This window comes from Octodon degus, unplaced genomic scaffold (assembly GCF_000260255.1).
Source record: "Octodon degus isolate 3935 unplaced genomic scaffold, OctDeg1.0 scaffold00003, whole genome shotgun sequence".
Classification (NCBI taxonomy): domain Eukaryota; kingdom Metazoa; phylum Chordata; class Mammalia; order Rodentia; family Octodontidae; genus Octodon; species Octodon degus.
The window spans coordinates 3,248,458-3,269,902 of NW_004524579.1; the positions used below are offsets into that span (position 1 = coordinate 3,248,458).

At 42.0% G+C, this 21,445-nt stretch overlaps 1 protein-coding gene across 2 annotated transcripts in view; it reads right to left on the reverse strand.

The window, feature by feature from the left end:
* Cdh2 (cadherin 2) overlaps positions 1 to 21,445 on the reverse strand; it is a 244,133-nt gene that overhangs the window by 15,033 nt on the left and 207,655 nt on the right. For both annotated transcript variants that reach the window (XM_004623550.3, XM_023714056.1), the window contains 3 exons: positions 19,049 to 19,282; positions 18,522 to 18,755; positions 16,428 to 16,567 (listed from right to left, as the gene is read on the reverse strand). In XM_004623550.3, coding sequence (XP_004623607.1) covers positions 16,428 to 16,567; positions 18,522 to 18,755; positions 19,049 to 19,282 — 608 coding nt within the window. The remainder of the gene's footprint in view (positions 1 to 16,427; positions 16,568 to 18,521; positions 18,756 to 19,048; positions 19,283 to 21,445) is intronic.

Sequence of the window (21,445 nt, forward strand, 5' to 3'; positions counted from 1 at the left end):
TATCCGGAGAGAGAAGAAGCACAGCATGTAGGCTTAACCTGTGCTCATGGGCACCTGCGAAGAATCCCTCTTCCCCAATTTCTTATGCAACTCTCACTGCAACAAAAGGTTGCAAATACAAATGCATTTTGATTGGCCAGCAGTGTTACCGAGATACTCAAGTAAAGCACCAATATTTAGACACAGGGGCAGCTCATCTGAAAACAGGAAGCTTGCTCTGGCAGAACGATTTGCTGCAGCTGACAGCAGCTATGCCCTTTGGACAAGAATGACACCTCCCCCTGGCCTGTTTCACTTACTAATGTGTATGTAACATACTTATTGAAGAGCATATTCATTTGTACACTTTTACCTTTTGAGAGGCTCTTTCTACATCTGCAAGGAGCAGAAAGTAGGGTTAGTATTAAAACTTCTCTGATCATTTCTTTTCAAAGAAACAACTTTGACTTTAGCACACTGTTTAAAACTTTGATTTCTACGAATACCTGTGTTAGTTCCTTACTTTTGCTATGAAATGTTATTCTTCTATAGCTAGTTTTGAAATAGAGTTTGAATGAGTTCAAGCTCAGTCTTGCTTTCTGATGCACAGTTTGATGTGAACAACCTCACTTCACTTCTTTAGATTACTTTCATTTTAACAAAATGATCATACATTGTTTTAGTTGGTTCAACATATTTTATAATTTTAGTTTTCATTTCATCTTTGATCTATTGATTATTTAGAAGTATGTTTCTAAGTTGCATACAATTTCAAATTTATTCAGTGATCTTTGGGTGATTGATTTCTTGTTTACAACATTCACATTAGAGATTCAACTCTGAATGATTTCAGCATTTGGGTCTTGCTGATGCTCTCGTTAAGCCAAACATTATAATCCCTTTTGGTGAATGTGTCCTACGAAATGAGAAGAATGTCAGCCTGGCATCCTGGGACCTTTGTTGTACATATTTCCCTTAGAACAGGTTTATTTTGCTCTTTGCATTTGTACATCCTTATCTGAGCATCAATTATAATTTGTTTGATTTACCAACTATTAAGAAAGGTATGCTGAAACTTTTTACGAGGGTTGTAGATATGTTGATGTCTTAGTGACTTTTGTCCTTACTGAGACATAATACCTGACACCCACAATTCAAAACATCAGAAGCTTATTTTGGCTCATGGTTCGGGCCAGCTGAAGGGCAGAACGACACGTCAGGGGAATGGCAGAGACACAGCTGCTCAGTTCATGATGCCCAGGGAGCAGAAAGTAAGAGCTGGGAAGGGCTACAGAACTTTCCTGGCCATACCCCATATCTACCTCTTCAGGAGACCCTGGCTTCTAATGGCAAATCAGCACAAAGCCCCCAAAATCTGCTTCTAGAGCTCCAACTGTGACCTCATGAGGCTCTTGGGGGATGCCTAGACTTACCTCTTAACAGCTGGTTTGTTCAGTTGGCCTTTTAAGTTTTATTAATGTTTGTGGTTCATATACTTTGAAGTTATAAGGTTGAATGTTTACAGATTTACTGTACATTGTCTTATTAAAGTTAGTTTAATCCCCAGTTCCACAAAGAATAAAAAATAAAAAGACAAATACAGTTAGTTTAAACATACAAAAACAACAACAAACAAAACCCTTCTCTGATCTTCTTGCTCAGTCCTTTTGACCATCAACGTAGAAGGCTCACAGAAGGTATCATTTTAACAGTGTTGGATGTAATTCCTGTGATGAGATGGAAACCAGACATCAGATGCAACAAAAGTGCCTGGGATGACACGGCACAGCACAGCAGTAATTCACAATGGGGAGGGAGAGACAGAACACTGGTCCTATACCCAAGAATCACCTGCTGAGTCAGTCCCCCATTTTTGTGAAACCTGTTTAGCTCTTCAGCTATAATGGTACTTCAAAGACTCAGAAAGTCACTGATTTACAGGAAGTTAGAGAAGTAACAACACATGCCTGACTGCTTCCTTGGATGGTTTCCTCTTGTCCATCGCAAACACGAGACACAAAACTCTTGAGAGTAGGAGGGACAGCATGGGGGCCCCCTCTGCTCATGGGAGTGGGTTTTATTTTTATGTCCCTCTGTATGATATGGCAAAAGTCCTGACTTAAGAGTCTAATTCTAGGGCTCTTGAAAAAGACTCACCCCTTGGGAATTTGCTAAATTATACATCTTTACAATCCCATAACGCCTTACTCAAACATACAAATTACAATATGTAAGCTGAGAATTGTCCTGAGTATTATGGAGACAGAAAATGTTTTCAAGGTCTCTGAGTTCACGGCTCTACTCCTCCAAAGGAGAGACAAGCAAAAAAAGAAACCTATACCTGATTCCTAAAACTCTAGCTGAAAATTCTCTCATGACTGTCAACACTTACAATGCTAACTTCCTAAAGAAATTAAATTTTCAAATCAAAGTCAAGACAAATCTTTCAAATAATGTTTGGAATGTGTACTAACTCTCATTGAAAGTTGGCATCCACATAAGTATTTTAGACTGCTAACCTTGTAAATAACTTAAACAACTTTTGTCTGTGTTTCAATTTAATACCAGGAGAGTTAACAAGATGTTAATAAGCAGATAAAAATCTGGCTTGAGCTTTTCTTATTAAATTCCACTACTTGCAATCATTTAAAACTCATCCCAAAAATAATAGCAAACATCTACGTTAGAGTATTACGTTGTGATATAAAATAAAAGTAAATGAAAATAAAGTAAAATGAAATTAAATTTAAACAATAGAGCAGCAGAATAAGCTGGAATTCTGGAATCCCAGGAAAATATTTCAGGAAAGCACATCGCAGGCTGGACCTTCATAATCACAGCCTATTTTAAGAAGTGATGAAAACATTCATTTTCCATCCACCAAGACAGCAGTGCTTCCTGGATGCCAAATACTACTTTCAACTGTGAGAGGGTGAAAGAAGGAAATCAACCTTTCTGATGTCTGCTAAGAGTCCCAGAAGAAAGTTACCAGAACCCTCCCAAGTTCGCCCCTCCTCCCACTCCAGTGACATCGCAGCTCAGAGAAGTTAGGGCTCTGACCAAGGTCACAGACTCAGTTAAGTAGCAGCAAAAGACAGAGCAAAGATGACCAGAGCAAGGGAAATACATGCACTGAGCAGTTTACAGAAACAACAAATGCAGCCACGCGTGCTGGTGGGCAAAGTCAGGGTGGACGCACTGGAGAGGATTGTCCAAGGAGGCAATGCTGCTTCAAGAGCAGAGCAGATGGCGCAGGACAGCCTGCCCTAGGTCTGTGAACAGCTGATTACGATGAGACTCACTGCTGCTTAGGCATCAAGGCGTCTTCTCTTAGGCCCAGCAAGGGTCTGGCACAGAGAGGCATGTCACAGCCAACAGGTGAGGTGTCGCTAGCGGGCACGATGGCAGACCACAGAGCAAAGCTATGTCCATCTGCACAATCTGTCCCAAACAACACGACCACAAGCATCTGCCCTGGCCTTCAGGGGAAGTACAACCGCAGGTCTGGGTCCCCAAATTCCTCAAGCAGCAAGCTCCTCCTCTCCTCTTTCAGTCCTTTGTTCTATCCTAACTTGTGGCTGATTCTGCTCCGACTCAGTCCTCTCCCATGGGACTGAGTAAACTCAACAGCCATGTTGCTTATACAGAATTCCCCTCGGTGCCTTTAACAGTGTAGGCTGAAAGGAGTCTTCTCTTAGGCCCAGCAAAGGTCCCACGCACGGATGAAGGAGGTCGGCACCCAAAGGGCAAGGTCATTTGTCAGCCTCCACTGATCAGAGCCAGTGATGAGATGTTTAGCTCTCTCACGCGCCAGGACTTTTTATTGCAGTGAAGGAAAAGTCACTTGAAGTTCTCATACAAATGGGAGTAAGTGTTTTTAGTGTTTTAACACTGCGTAGCTATGAAAAACAAAAATTCTAACATGAAAGTAAATGAAGAAAATTCTGAAGGAAAAGTTTTTTTTAAAAAGCACCTGGAAAAAAGCCAGCTGTGGTGTAAGAAACTCAGATACAAAAAGGAATGAAAGGTGGAAGAAAAAACCCCACATTATCATCTCACCTTCCTTAGCTCCTGGCATTAAAATAATTGAATAGAATAGCGATAAGGTGCCAACGCATCACCATCCAGCTGCTGACAAGAAGCTCGAACCCCCCTGCAAGCTTCATGTAAATTACATTAAGACCTGATTCTACCGCAAGCACATTATGATGGTCACCCTTGTCACAAGTGAAGAAATGTAAAAATCTAGAGCTACGGACTACTAAACTTCCCCCCAAAAGAAAGATCTGCTAAAAGCTTTTCTGGATTTAATTATAAACTAACAGCGATAAAGTAACTGACAGAGGCTTAAACTATATAAATGAAGAGGGAGATATATATATATATATATATATATATTCCCCCCCCCCGAACCAGGGATTGAACTCAGGCCCTTAGACTTGCCAGGCAAGCCCTTATTCTACTGAGCCATCTCCCCAGCCCTGTTCATATATATTTTTAACCTCACTGGACAGTCAGGCTTTGTACCTCTCACAAGGGAGGCAGTCTAGGCTCCCTGAAGAGGGAAAGAGGGAACACATTTGTTACGGCTCCTACTTCTTGGCTTCCTAAAAATGCTGGCCTGCCATAGCTGCCTTTCAGGGAGGGTCTACAGGGTGTTCAGGGTCTCACTACTAGATTGGACTCCTAGTGATTGTCCTGTTTACAGCCTCCCAAGAGCTGGGATTAAAGAAACACACCAGCACGCCCAGTCTCAATCGCTATCTCAGCGCACCCTGGGGGCAGGGCTGGCACGGCAGGCCCAGGGAATGAACCCCTGGTCCTTATGCCTGCTTGCAGGTGCTTTACTCCACTGAGCTACTTGGCCGGTCCTCATAGCTTCTTTTCAAATGCTACCAATTTCCAGAATTATGAAGGAGCCTAAGCTTCTTTCTTGGTGACCAATCATGGTTCTTGTGCTGAAGAATCATGTGAAAGCCATTTGTTCATTGAAAGTATTTAATAAACCAGAGGGATGACAACTGACCAAATCTGAAATGACTACTGTTTAAATTTTATCAGGACACATTCACACTGTGTAATGTTGCACATTCTTTTGGGGAAATACAGCCAATACACAATTCAGTTCCAGCTGAATGAATACTATCTGACAACCTCCAAAGCTTGGCTACTGAACTCCTAAGCTTTTGGTCTAATGTGTTTCAAAAGAACATATTTAAAAATCATTAAAGCTTAGTATAAGACCTCTGCTAATTTAAAGAATACAGGGTGAGGACATAAGTAAAGAAGGAAGAGTTGCTAGAAAAACAGACATGTGGCTAGAGAAAGCCAGCAGAATCCAGGAAAGGAAAAGGCCCCTGGACAGGCGATAGGCCTCTTGAAATCCAAAACAGTGTTTCTCTCTTAAGGTTTGTAATTTCTTATTCTTTCCATGCAATTTAGCTATAACTGTGTAAAGATAAATACATTTCTTTACCCTACCAAGAAGTGTATGTCTTGGAAGATAAAAGGATAGCCACTAAATGCATCTTGAGTGCCACATTTTCAGCCCAAGATCCAACTTCTTACAAAACAACAAAAATGCCACCACTTGGGTAAAGATCAAAGTTGTTCCATTTTAGCATGACTTATTATTCAATCTTGGGAGAAGCACAAAAATAGGTACTAAAGAAGCATTATTTGGTAAGGAATTTTGTGAGAGAATCAAAATCCTTCCCTCATTTATGACATAATTTTTGAATTTTCTAAAAAAGAATATTCATTGTTTTAAGTCAATTTGTGCATGAAGAAAATTCAGCAAAAGGACCATAGTATTGAGCTGGAAAAAAAAAAGGATTCCGAAGTCAAAATCTTAATTCAGATTCTGGGCCTGTAATTTAAATGTGTGATCTTGAGCAGAATACATATAAATTTTTTGTCTCATCTTAACACTGGTGTTCAACCTTTGCATAAAAAGCTAATGAGGGTTTCATTAGTAAGTCTAGAGAAAAGCTGAGCATTTCCTGTGTGGGACAGACAGCAGGTCCGTTAGGTTTCTGAGGCTACCCTGTCTCTGTTGCATCCTTTAGACTTTGCTGGTGCTGGGCATGGTATGCAGGACATGGCTCCTGACTAGCTACCCAAAAATCTTTATTTAAGCAATCAGGAAGTTGGTAGATTTGGATGTTGTTTTTACTTTGACCTATCACATTTTAGCAGCTCAGTATCTTTTTTTTTGTTGTTGTTGTTTTCTTTTGCACAGTGGTAACACATACTTGGCATACAAATCCTTATTATTTGTTATTAGTGGGATATAGATAAATTTCCATTCCCTTAAAACTTAATACAGTAAAGTTCTGATTGACCAACAAAAGTGAATTGTATAAAATAATGTAGTCATTTACACAAAGTGAGAAGAAGAGCAAAGAAAGAATCATGAGCAAATCCTTCGCTTATTTAAAAAAAAAAGCTGTATAAGCATATTCAGGGATCAAAACTGACTAGTTCAGAATACACATTGTCCTTAGCCTAGCACCATGGGTCCCCTGGCCATAAATAAGCAGACAGGGAACGAAGATGTGTGCATCCTATCCCTGATGAAATGTTCCCCTATGAATTCAATGTCCCTCTCTCAGTAACTAATATATACTAGTGTTTGCAGGTAGGTATAAATGGATGAATTACCTGGAAACATCATTAAGAGTGTGTTTTAGTCAACAATAAAAATGTTCCAAGCAGTCTCCGCAGTTATGCCCAGATGTAGCCATCTGCTAGGTTGCTGACAGAGCAGAATGATTTTGTAAAATAATTATTTTAAGGAATCAAATGTAGCATGGTTAAGTTTTACTGTTCACTCTGCTTCTGTCAGATGGCCCGGTTGGCTGTGTGTGTCCAGGGCGGTTGCTGCGATTGGCAGGGGCTCATACAGACTCGCTGGCTCAAGCAATGATCTCTTGACTCACAGAAGTGCTTCGTTTGGCCTCAAGAGGGTTTCTCGTGACCGTGCACCATTCCTTGGTCTAGGCATTCTGCCTGGATTTCAGATTTTAGTTTCTGTGGTCCAAATTGTACATTCAGGTTTTTCAAAAAGTAATTCGGCTGCTCGGATTGCTTCTCCAGATTTTAAGTTTGTTACTATGTGCAATTTAGCTAGGCATGCAGAGCCAATTAGATGGGTCTTAACCTTTGCTTGTCTTAAAGCCAGACAATCTAATAAACTGTGACTAAGCCCTTGCTGGTCTTACCGAGTACCTGCTTTAGACTAACAAAGCTAAATAAAGTATCTACTTCAATCTCTCATGTACTGTTCTGGATGTCAGCCTATACTTGAACTCTTGAGTCCTGTAGACCTGAGTTTGAAGCTGGATTAGTAGCCATGTCTACTTCATAGGGCCATTGGACAGACAATGAGAGGCATGCAAAGCAGGAGCGCAGCAGTGTCTGACAGAGAACAGCTCTTCAATGAAGGCTGGCATTTATAAGCATTGTCACCATGCCTGCAGACACCAGTGATCTCAAAGGATGAAGTTGAAGTTATCAGAGGTGCTCAGTAGACCCTGTAGGCAGAGTCGCAAACTCAGTTACAAAGTCAGGAAGAAGGTTGAGTGCAGCTTAGCTAACATTCTGTGAGTGCTGCTAGATATCAAATGTCCTAAACACTGGCATAAATAATGACTGTGACAAACCCCGGCTCTCACAGAGTGTCAGGACCTGGGATGGACACAGTACAAGAAGACACCGATGCTGTGGAGCAATGAGCTGGGAGCCCTGATTCCGCCTGGGACCCTGACATGTCTTGACACAAAAACTCAATGGCTAAAGCTGGAGAGGTAGAGAGAGACTAAGCATGTGAATCCCATCGCACCCTAAAACGTGGAGTGGAGGAGCAACGTGAGGAGAAACAGCCATCAGTCCGTCTTTATCATCTCCATTCCCAAAAGCCCAACTGCAGGTGCTGGGAATGGTGAGTCTTACTTCTTCTCAGGCCCCTCAATTCTGTTGCACGAGCTTTCTGTGCCCCAGACAATCTGGGCATCCCATCTACTTAAATAGCAAGGCTAATTTCCCAAATTCACAGAAGGGATCAACTTCATTATAAAAAGAAAGTCCACTGACATAGTAATTACATCTAGATCTTTTTAGATCTGGAAATCCAGGGTTTTAAAAGGAGATCTAATCATGCTCTCTTTGTCCTAAGGATTTATAAGATTCTTGAGCTGTATGAGGGTAAGGTTTGTTCAGGCCTGCCAAGGAAGGGGAGGAAGCGTCCCTGACGGTTGGTGGCTTGGCATCCTGATTCCTGGCCTCCTCCTGCTTCTATGAGTTGCTACACTTGCTGTGCCCAGCAATACATTTCCTGCTGCCATGTCTGGATGGGTCAGAAAGATGCAACCTACTGCGCAGGGGGAGGTGGTAAAGGCTGTTCTCAGAGCACTTCCCCAAAGACTCTAAGCTCAGCGGCCTAACTTACGAGTGGAAGAGACCTATGTATCCTCAAACTCCTGATTTTTCTTCCTAGGTACACAGTTAAGGGACGTGGGCCTGGAAGGGGTGTGTGCCTCTTGTAGGCCTGGTCCCTGAAAAACACGCTTAAATCCTTCATGTCCTGTTGTCATCCAATGGCTGCAACAAGAAGGCTGCAGTGGCCCGAGAAGCCACAGATGGAAGATGGGCTGCTCTGTGGACCCCCTGGGTCCCTGACTGTGTGGGGTGGAGCCCCCCAGTGTCCATGTCTTGCCACCCAACTCTGTTGAGTAAGGACTACATTTCAGCTACGCTTTAATTCCTGAAAGCGGCTAGCATATCTGAACTAATACATCTGGCCAAACATATTTGTGTGCCTAATCTGCTTTCTTTTTTAAAAAAACCAGTAGTGTAGAAATCTGGTCTCCAGTTTCAGAACACTCTAGTATCTCTACTTGACAGGAGTATGTTTTGATTAATCCAAACCCTAAAAGTTAGTACATAATGGAATCACGATCTACAAAAGAAGCTCCTGGCAGAGGACATAAACCAGTAAAGCTGGGCCTCTTTCATCCCCACACTCCCCCAAAAAGAAAAAAAGAAAAGGAAAAGCATTACTGAAGCACATTTCCTTAAAGAGGAAAGCTTCGACTTAGTTTCTAGTAATTGTGTCATGACAGATGCAGGTCACACTTGTAGATCTTTTTTTGTATAGACTGGAAAAGAACTTTGTGTGGATTTTTTCTGTTAGGCTAAAGAAAGCCTAGCCATGGCTGTGTGCATGAACTGTTACCTCAATGTGCAATAAAATCTGTCTCACCCATGTGTCCCCACTGGCAAGTATTTTCTCTGGGAGTTCAGAAGCATCCTTGATACCAAAGAAACTAGTCCTTAGCATGTCCACAAAACTCGAGAACTCAAACTTGGGCATCCAGGGGCTTCTGCAGCTGTGGGACGGGAAGCCAACCCCGTCTGCTGCGCCCCAGCCGTGCTGAGGCTCCCGTGAGGAGGTGGACCTTCAGCAGGCAAGAGAAGACAGACTTGGAATGCAGTGGGGGACTGGGTGCGGGGGCAAATGCCTGCAAATTGAAGAGAAAGAAACCCATATGGAGTCCTGCTCAGCCCCTAGGCCCTGACCCACTCTGCTGGGGGGGCAGGTCGGATTTCATCTCCAGAGCACAAATCCCATTGGAGGAGAAAACAAACCCTGCTTCCTCCACCCATTGGTCCTGGTGCTGCTCCCTGGAGCCACCACTCTAACTTCCCCCAAGAACGGGAGTGGGCTTTGAGTAGGATGGGGCAGACCTGGCCTCAGCCTGAGGTATGGGATCCCAGAACCTCCTCTGAGGTCTAGGATGTGTAGGTTCTTGCAGGTGTCCCTGAGATCTGGGCAGTATAAAATGACAGACTGACTCCATGACGAGCTCGCTCACCTAACTTCCCAGGAGAGCCCTCACTGTTCCTAGATGCAGCGTGCATTTATTCTTGCTGTCATCCTCTTTTCTATTGACTTGGCCCAAGCTCACTCTGTAGTGCCCGTTGCCATCCCACTCTTCACTTCTGCTTTCTTGAACAAACACGGCAAGTGCTTTTTTGCTAATTTCCTTAAATTATTTGTTCAAAATGAGAACTCAGAATTTAACTCCAGAGAAAGAAGTAAGCAACCCTGAACCCAGTAACGTTTTAGTTGGTGAGATGCTTTTTAAAAAGAAGAAGGCTGCTTGGGCTGCTAAGAGAGCTCAGTGGACTAAGCACCTGCTCAGGCAAGCGCAGAGACTAGGGGTTCAGTCCCTGGCACCCCATGTCACACAGGCTGCACCCCCAGGCCTGCTGAGCTGGCCCCTGAGACCTGGAAAGGTGGCAAATTGCCCATTGTCCTGGCACTGGGGAAGCTGAAAATAGGAAGATCACTATGAGTCTGAGCTGTATAGTGAGGCCCTGTACCAAATACATTAAGAAAAGAAGAAAGAAAAAAGAAGGAAGAAGGAAGAAGGAAGAAGGAGAAAGGAAGAAGGAGGAAGGAGGAAGGAGGAAGGAGGAAGGAGGAAGGAGGAGAAAGAATAAGGAGAAGGAGAAGACAACAAATGCGGTGGTCTATGGATCCAGGCAGATGAAGATGTAATCCCTGCTCTGTTCTTCCTGACAGTATCTGCCTAGTACGTCATACCCAACAACAGCTTTTGCCAACGTAATCCGGAATAAATTCGCCTCATTACAAGTGGTGTTGGCAAGGCTGGTTTAAAGTGAGCACCCCTGACTGCTGTGAACATAAGGCGCACTTGACAGATGCTTGTTTAATGTAAGAATAATCATAATACAGGCTGAGCTTTAAAAAGTAGCGAGCTGCTTTCTCCACTTCTCGTCCTGGGGCTGAGAAGAGATGGTCCCAGGAAAGCAAGGGTCAGCTGTCCTGCATTCTTCCTGACTTTGTTAGCAATGCTGACATAGAGGGACCTGGAAGCAGAGACCACAGAAAGCGATCTGCAACCGCCCTATTGGCCACAAGGGCACTAAAGGACATTTACTAATGAAGGTAATTAAATATGCCTTGATAACCAGCAAAGGCCCCGCTGGTGATAGCAGGGAAGCAGATAAGGAAGGAATCTAACTCTCTAGAAAGAGACTAGATATTATACTAAAAGTGTCTGCCCATGGCCCACTGCCTGTGCAGAGATAAGTTAGTTCTTGTCAGAACACAGGGTAGGCCAGTTTCTCATGTGGGCCCAATCCAGCCTCTGGACCATCTACATGGGAGCAGAATAGCCACATACTTTGATAAATGCCTATTATTCACCCAGCAAGAAGAAAAGACACAAAGGTGCCTTTTTTCTTCCCTTTTAAAAGCCCCTCCTGTTTTGTGAAAGAAATTAGCAACCTTGGCATGGAATTTAAGCAGCTAGAGATGCTAATCAAAGGCAGAGAAGATAAGGACTATCTCTGTGAAGGACCATTTTGCCCGGATTTCTTTCTAATCAGTTAGCTGCCAATAAGAAGGGTGCTTTGTTAGGAGGCACAGAAATCGTGGCAAAGCGAGTTCCAAGCTAATCTTGAGATGACTGCCACAAACCTGACCCAGGCAGTGACAGTGGCCATCACCTGGCATCCACAGCTGTTTAAATGAATCTCTGAGACTGGCCAGTCCTCTAAAACTGGAAAAATAAGAGGTGGTATTACTTAGCAGTGGCAGAGTCTCTCTGATGAATTAGACTGTCTAGCTGACACTTTAAGCAGACCAGCTCTATACCTGATTGCCTGAAGCCTGGCCCACTACCGTAACACAGTCCCCGGTTCATACCTCCAGGTAACACACAGGCTCTTCAAACACAGGTTTTGTATCATAAATATGAATGAACACTTTTCTAGAAAGTAGGTGGCAACAGTCCCTTTTCCAAAGCTCATTGTAGAGATGATGTCTTTAAAAAGGCTAATAAAACATTATGAATCATATTCCATTGCCCAAACGTTCAATGCACCCTACAGAGAAATAGAATTTCTACCAGAGAGCCACATGAGAATTATGGAAAATAGAATTTATTTCAGCAAGGCCTAATTTTTCAGGAACTGTCCATGTTGTTTATAAGTTTTGAAACAAGAACATGTATATAGAAAATGAAGTACTTGGGTTAAATGAACCTAGAAAGTAAGAACATTTTATACACATAAACATTTTTTTCTTGTAGGAAATATGGTAAAAGAATCCATCAAAAAAGTAAATATTAAAAATAAGAGTTGGAGAACTTATTTTATAAGATATCAAGGTATTAGAAAGCAACGGAAACTAAACCCACGTGGTGTTAGATCAAAAATAGACAAATGGAGCAAACAATATAGAACAGATAGCCAGAAAGTGACCCACAGGTCCACACACATATAATTACCTGCTGCATGACAGTGAACCACGATATTTTTTAATAAATGGGGCTTGATATCCACGAAGGGAGAAAATAAAAAAAAGTGGTGATCCATAACTTAGATCAAACAGAAAATCAATCACAGATAGATCATGGTTATAGAGACAAAGTGACTCTACTTCCAGCGGATAATGTAAACCTTTTGAGTTGGGGGTTCACTATGGGGCTGACACAGTTTGATTTTTCTTAAAGCACCAACCATAATGGCAAAACATAGTAAACATAACAGTATTATAATTAAGAACTTCTGCTTGTCCTAAGACACCATAAAGATGAATGATTTAAATAGCTGCAAAATGAGAGAAGATATTTATAACATATGTACGTGACAAAAAAAAAAAACCTCAGTTTTATAATATATAAGGATGTCCTACAAGTCATTACAAAAAAAAAAAAAAAAAAAAAATTGACCCATAGAGGAAGAGACAGCTGAACAGACACTGCATAGAAGAAAACATGAAAAGGCTCACCAATCAAACCATGAGACTCATACCTCCAGAATGGCTAAAATTTGTAAGACTGAAAAAAATCCCAGTGTTAAAAAGGAAGAAGACGTGGGGGAACTAGAAAAATCATACAATGAAAGGAGGAGAAGTATCCACTGTAGAATCACTTTGGGAAACTGGCAGGACTGCACCCCACCACACCTACACATACACCAGGAGAAACATCCAGAACACACACACACAACCACACTCAGCAGCTATATTCATAAATACCTGAACTAGATGGAGTCAAATATTCAAATGCACAAAAATGGATACATAGAACATGGTCAATTCTTACAGCAGTACACTATTTCTCAATGTCAAAAATGAGCTACTTCTGTGCACACCATGGACACATCACACAGGTACAGTGCATGGTGGTTTCATGCTTACACCGGCAGGAAAGCTGCTTCTCGCTCGGAGACAGAAAGTTTTGGGACTGAGACCCACTTTCTAACGCAAAGAACAACTCGGATACCTTAGCAAATCATAGTTTGACACCCAAAGACAGCTGAGAACAAAACAAAGCCTGAATGAATCAAATTATAGGAATGCAGAAGACACAGCATAGCTTTGAATGGAAGATTCCTGCTTCTTTCCCCTCTATCCTTTTCTAGGGATAAAAGCAGTGGTGGTGACATCCTTACCCACATCTTCAGCCTTGCTGCCCTCAGCGAGGCTTTATCATCTCTGTCCTGTTGACAGTGTCCTAGTGGAAGTCTGTCTCTGGTTTAACACCCATCCACACTTTCACACTGATCAAATCCAGGCTTCTTAGCATGCCAACTTTTTGGACCTGCACCCAACCTGTGGTGAGCTCCCTGAGAACTAAGCAGATGCCCCTGGAACGGAGTTGAGGTTGGGTACAGACTCCCTCAGGATGCAAATCCATTAAGCTTGTTCACTCACGGCCTCAGAAGTGTTCCAAGTCTAGGTGATGTGTCTTGGATGAAGGAAAAGATCTCATGACCCATTTTAGAGGCACGGAGACAGAAGCCTGGGAAGAGTATTCTTACATCACATATTTTATTCTGTTATTATAATTAAATGGACATAAAAGCATTTTGTATTTTTATCACAGTTGCCTACCATGAGAACTGCCTGAGGAAAACGATCACAACAGAGGATCAAAGACACATGCAGGTTCTTGATCTAGACTTAAATGCCAACAAAGAACCAAGAAGTTGTAAAGGGGCCAAATGAAAAGAAGTATCATATCAATAAATTAGTATAGAAAGTTCCAGAAAAAAACCTAGGGTACTGGACAAGTGGAAAAGAAACAATACATTCATGTGCTAGTGCTAATATGCATGGGGGACATAACTCAGTGGCACACCACCTGCCTGGCAAACACATGGTCCTGAGTTTGATTCGTGATTTAAAAAAAAAAAAAAAATAGTGGGCACCTAGAAGATTCAGAGGTCAGGAAAGGAAGAACTTGAAGATTTCTGATGATAGTTTTTTTTTAAGTATCTTCATAAAATGCTTCATAAATTATGAAGAGGCCAAACATCAATGAAATTACATGTTATATTTAGGTTTTACCCAGGTTAGTCAGGCATCACTATACTTCCAAATTCAAGGAGAATGGCATTTCTCCAAGGGGACAAGTATCTACACAGCAGGCTTGGGGAGGAAATGAGAATAGGATCAGGAATTTGATATGAAGTGCTTTGATTCCCTGAGGCCAGAGATTTTCTGCTGCACCACTGTGCATTCTCTTCCTAATAGCTAAGTTTTACTGTTTGAGCTCAAGCATCAATCCTAAGGAGTTGAAGTCCATAAAGAAATAAATATTTCCTAAAATAATACAAGGGATCCTTATTAAATAATGTTTTGAAGGGATTACTGGGTGTGTGTTTGGGGTTATAGGGTTTTGATTTGATTAAGTGACCTCAGATAACCTGTCCACACCCCCAGATGCTGAGAAGAAACTTGGTGCTTGGCTCTGGGCCTGGAACTTTGCGCAGTATCCGGATAGGATTGGTGGCCTTCCAGTTAAAGACTATTTTATATACTGGAGCATCACTGAATTGGCTTTAGCTTCATCCCTTGAAACAATAAACAGTGACATGAAAAATAACAATGCAAATAAAAGGCTTATGAGAAAATATGATCAATACGCATTTGATAATCTTGAATACTGCCTAGGAATGTGAAAGGATCGATTCATTAAGAATTAAGCCAAACATGAATTTTAAAATTTAAAGACATTTATAAGCAAGAAACCCTGGAGTATATTTATAGAGCCACTTTAATTAGTCAGTATTCAAAACAGTCTTAAACACTTGAGTCAAGTTTTCAACATATTTTAATCATGCATTTCTTCTAGGTGACTGCTACAAACATTAAACATAAGAGTGGCTCCTCAAAGAAGTAACATAGAAACTATTGTCATGAAAATGTGCTTTTATTCAAGGTGATGGCCCTACCATTGGCATCTGTACACAGACATTCTTAAGACAGGGCACATTTTCACTTCCCAGCAGTGATGCAAGACCCAAAGAATTCTCTGTTCTTTGAAGACTACTGGTTCCAACATTTTAAGGGCACAGAAATGACCTAACAACTGTACCTAAGCAATATCAACCACAGAGCTTCTCATGGATTATGTTACTATCTTCCAGAAAATTTCAAAAGAAATACACTAGAGTAGTAAGTTTAGGCTGCAAATAGGACAGGCTGGAACTCAAATCCTACGTGTGTATCCCTCCCTAGCTGCATGACTTGGTTTTGGCTCAGTTTTCTATCACCAAACTGAAGATGTTCCCACCATCAAAGATTTGGAGAGAAGAGCATGAATGTGCTCAGCACAGAGTCCAGCATGGAGTGCAGACCTTATGAATGTCAACTACTACAGCATGTAAAGCACTGCTGCTGAGCAAAGATCTTTACTTTCCACGCTCTCCTCTTTGAAATGTTTTGATGTTCTACACATACTCACTGATACAGAAATGCACGTTACTTAAGAGCAAGAAGGAAATGTTAATATCCGTGGAATCAACACTGTATCGGCACCACAGTAGGCACTATGGATACAACAATGATTTGAGTGTGGTCTCTAACTTCAAGTCTGTCTGTCTGTCTCTTCCCCCACCCCCGTCTCTCTCTGTCTCTTTCTCTGTATGTGTGTAAGATCTCAAGGGCAAATATTTGTTGGTCCCATCCACCTCTTTATTCTCAGGGATTATAACTGCCTGGAATATTGAATTGGCTTGATAAATATTCATTAAATGATTAAATTCAGTGCTTTTTCTACCACATATATAAGTATCAAGATCCCAATATGGAAACTACTTGTAGTTTTAATTCGAATATCCAAAGAAGAAAATTGAAAAACAATTAGTACAAATATAACTGGAATGCTAGGCTCCTTGAAAAAAAATATGAAATATCTCACAAAATGAATACAGCAACATTTGGTATTTTCAAAAACCTCAATAACTGTGTGGCACACATAAGAAATAATTCACCAACGGACTGATGATGTGATAGCAAAAAAAGAAACCTGACACCACTTTCTTACTCTTGCATGAACACTTTCACCACCATTTAATGTATCCCATTGGAAAACTCCCTTCTAAGGATTACATAAAACATTGCTCACCTGGTCTTCTTCTCCTCCACCTTCTTCATCATATTTTAAAATATTATCTCTTACATCATCTTCAGGGTCGATTAAAAGTTGCTTGGCTTGGCGTTCTTTATCCCGGCGTTTCATCCACACCACAAACATCAGAACCAGGACTAGGTTGGAACACAGGAAAAATGCAACATCATTTCTATGAAAGCCTGACCTAGCTCGTCAGAGTTTCCATCGCTGATAATTTATTCTTAATGGTCTGATAACGCATTTTTCACTCCATTAGCATTTCTGGCCTCACATTAAGAGAGACGAACCAGAGCAGGAGGTGCGGGCTGAGGTCCGCAGTGTGAAGAGCTGAGCTCCAACCCCGGGCCCCAGACTCCAGGGTGAAGGTCTCTGTCCTCAGCTCCAGGACCTCCACCTGAGAACGCCGACATTCTCTACCTTCATTCTAGCTTGCTACGAAGTAGAGGCTGCCACCGGAATGCTCCATGGGTTCTGATGACACAGAACAGTGGGAAGCTGACTTGTGCCACTGTCTGGTTCAGACTGGTCAACATCACGCTTTCCCAAATGCTCGGAGAACGCCCCTGCTCCAGGGACACAAGCACTTGCCCAGATCACTTGTTTTAAAGCTGGCTCAGGAAATGGTCTTTAGTTTCCTTCTTTCTTTCCTTTTTTTTTTTTTTTTTTTTCATTTTCAGAGGCTGTTTTTCTCTGTACTACTGTACATTTCCTTACCCGATGCATATTTCTGCTAAGAAGGCCAAGGGATTTGTGTAGCACTGAAATAATATTAGGCTTTCATGGTTTACACTTATGTGCCGGGTCTGGAATCGTAAATTTTCCAGAGTTGATGTTAAAATCAGCACCAATTCATTTTCCTTCCAAATGCCATTGTCACTTCTTCATGCCTCAATCCATCATGCCTACCTCTTTCTTGATAAGGCTGGCATATACGCTACATTTCATCCGAAACTGAAACATATCCCTGAGTGCACATCGAGGAACGAATTCTATCTACAAATCTAAAGGTATCGGTTTACATCCTGAAACAGAAGATTCAATGACTCCTATTTGAGCACATTTTTTATTATTGGTCATAAAAGTAAATATCCTGCTTTAAAAGCCAGATACATGATCTCATTTGCCATTGTTCCAGGGCTAAATCTAGCAAGTGGATTATTAGTAAAGCATGCAGGTTTCAAATTATAGCCAAAGTAGTTTCCACACAGGAAGTAAAAAATGCTCAGGCTCCTCTTGTAATTGCTTGGAATAAAGGGACAGAATTTTAAATTACCAGAACACTTGTAAATGGAGAAAGCATAAAAGAAATGGCCAACATTTTCAAGAAAGTGATTGGTGCATAGCATGATCACACAATAAACTAAGTCCTGCTGCTATTCTATAATAAAACACAGGGCCCAGACAATTTATTCTTTTAACCTGCCTGCCTAGAAGTGGTTCCTGAAGTATTTTCCAGTGGTTAATTTCTCGCATTCCACTGAACCAAAGATTGCAAAGCGTCTTAAAAAGGAGCAATTCTTTAATCTGCACTTACACTAAAGACAGACAATTTATTGAGCTGTGCAATCATTCCCATTATCAAATGTGCTGCGGATGAAGTGCAATCTCTCACTATTTGGTACAGCCCTTGGAAAACAAACACCTTGATCCTCGCACGACTGGAGCAGGGTGCTGACTACACTGTATAGAAGAAAAGTGAAAGAAAGCAATGTCCCCATGTTCCTCAATCATCATCAACTCCGTGTCATAAATACACACTCAAATCCTAAGATAAGTACTCAAACTTAGGACTGCTTAATAGTTTTCTATGCAAAGCGTCTTCTAAAGCTTCCCAAAAATTGAACATCAGAAAAGGATAAGGGGGCAGGAAGAATCAGGGGAGGACTGCTGCAAATGGGTCAGTGCCTGACACAGTGGTCAGGGGCCTTCGCTCTCATGTGGACTTGCACGAGCCATATATGATGGACAAGATAGCACTCAGCAGTCAAAGAGGGTTGTTGGATCCTCCTGGAAGGTCACAGCAATCGCTCAATTGGCTGAACACCCTAAAAGCAAAAGGCACTAAAACCCAAGAGACAAAGCACTCACTGAGCAGGATGATAATGCAGAGCAGGATAGCGATGATGGCGCCCGTGCCGAGCCCAGCGCCCACGATCCTGTCCACGTCTGTGCAGTCCCCGTTGGAGTCACACTGGCAAACCTTCACCCGGAGGATGGAAATATTGGACTTGGGAGGATTACCCGAATCCGTGATTATGATGGGAACTTCGTAGATGCCAGCCTCGAGAAATTTTATCTTTAAGTTAAGCTGAGCAAAATCACCTTTATACAATAGAAGAAAAAAAATACAATTTGACAGTTAATACCTGAAGGGATAAGAAAACACAGAGCATTTCCCCAGATTTATTTGCTACCTCACTGTATACAGAAAGCAAAACATACCTGTGCTTTTTTGTCATTTTTTTGGCTTTGAGGTCTTTCAATGTCTTAAACATTTAGTAGCTTTAAAAATATATTTAATGAGATGATTGCAAAGCATGCAAAAATGAACTTTTTATATCATGCTTCAAAACCTCTCAAATGCACATATATTCCAACAATCAGCCAGTTCTTACCATTAAGCCGAGTGATGGTCCAATTTCTCTTAATCGTTACTGGAGATAAAGGGAGATCAAAAGCAAAAGGCCCAGCATTTGGATCAATGTCATAATCAAGTGCTGTGATATTAATTGAATTGGGGTCTGGCGTTTCACAAGTCTCTGCCTCTTGAGGTAACACTTGAGGAGCATTGTCATTAATATCAAGTAAATAGATTTGCAGCGTTCCTGTTCCACTCATTGGAGGAATTCCTGAAAAGGGAGAGAAATCACAACTGATGCTGGACAACTGTCTCTGAGGAGCCGCAATTACAATGAAATTCTCACAGCTTCTAGCTTTCCTGCCCCCGTCCTGGTGGTGTCCTGGAAAAGGCTGGCTGCCACAGTCTCTGAACATACTGTGGAACGAACCTGCTTCCTGCTTCCCTGCTAATCTCACTGTGAGGCGCAAGGGCTGCTGGGTAGGAGCTGAGCATGATGGCTCCATGACAGCAGGGGCCCACGCCTTGCGTGCCCCTCTCTGTCTGCTGTCAGGGCTCAGACACGCACACTCTTCCAAGCACTGTGGGGAATCTCACAGGAGCAGGACACAGCTCAGGACCTTACAGATCAGATCCTTTGGATGGAGAGCTAAGATGCATGTGTAAAAGAACAGGAGAGTGCTTTGAAAGCTCCAACACCGAATGTCCTATGGCAACTGTCCACAGACAAGTGGCAGAGAACCACAGGCCCAACCTGGGAAGGAACACTTTGGAGAAGAAAAATGCTATTTATTAAGCAGCCAACTGCCCGCTGGAGAAGAGGCTAGCTTGCTCCCTGTACTTAATTTCATGGTCACTCTATAAAGAAAACTTAAACAACGGGGAACCTCCGTCTCATTTCACTGTGAAACACTGATCCTGTCACCTTATACCGTAAGTTAGGCTCGTGATTTAGTTTCTGCTACACTGTAAATATACAGACATGTACATTATCAATATAAATAAAACTGCATATTGAAGGCCAGAGACTTAAGTGACCCAAGCAGGGTCAAGAACCCAGGACGGTGCACCCATGGGCACTCTGAGGAGACAGTAAGTGAAACTCTCTGCCAGCCTCTGGGGGGCACATGATGATTCTGAGAGCAAGGAATGAAGGGCAGAGGTAGCACGGCTGCTGAAATTTTTTTTCCTTTCATTCCTTTTATTTTTTCTTTTTTGCGGTATCAGGGGATTGAACTCAGGACCCTGCGCTCGCCAGGCAAGTGCTTCTACTGAGCTATCTCCTCCCCAGGCCCTGAAAATTTCCAATATTACCACAAGTACTGTGATTCTTGACGTTTTGAGAAATTGTTAAATTTGCTATCACATTTAAGATAAAACTCTTCTTATAACAACTTGATAGGACAGGCAAAAAAAGAAAATAATTTATCAATGATCAAACTAAGGCACAGAGAGTACTAAAGCCGGGCCTGGGGGTGAAGGCCTACAGCCCAAGCACATGCAAGGCTGAGGCAGAAGGACCGCAAGTTCAAGTCCAGTCTGGGCAACCTCGGAACTTCGTGAGACCTGTTTAAAATACGAAATGAAAAAAGGTTGGGGGTGTAGTTTACTGTGAACGACAGGCAATCAGTGTCACTACCCTCTCCCATGGGGACTCGGGCAATCCTTAAAGAGCAGAACGAGGCTCCAAAGCCAGCCTTGTGATTTCAACTGAGGTGCTTCTCCCAGCGCCACAGATTGAAGCGCTCACTCCTCGTATCAAACACCCTTTCAATTAGAAAACAATCCACCCTGGTGAATGAAAAGTCTGGCTGCAACTTACGACCAACACGTATACATATAATTTGATGACTTTAAATCTCAACCTATTGGCTCGCCTTCAGCTGCACTGGGGAGGAAGCCTCCGCACATGCCCAGCGAGGAAGCGCGAGGCAGGCCCTAGTGGGACGCTTGATGCGCAGTGGCTGCGACTCTTCCTCCAAGAGTGCAACCCTGAACATGTGAGCAGTCAGTGCTCATATTCGAAAAGATACGAAACGCTGCTTCGGGCTTGCTTGCCACACAGCTTTACTTCGCATAGTAATCTCTTTTTCTACAACATCTAGAGAGATTCACCAAAATAGTTCTTATGAAAAGAACTAACAGGCAAAGTGTTACGAACTATAATTTCAAGCCTATTCTGATTAAAACATCACATTTGTAGTCTCATATTAAAGACAATTTTTGTCTTGTATTTTTAGCGAAGGGTTTACAGGGTCTCACTACTAGATTGGACTCATAGGGATCCGCCTGTTTTTTTTTTTTTTTTCTACAGTTTTATTGATAAACATATAGCAATGAGACAGTTTCAAATCAGATCGGAAGTACAGTTTCAACAAATAATACACTGCATATATTCTTCTTAGTGGTTAATTGCTGTACAAGATGCGGACTT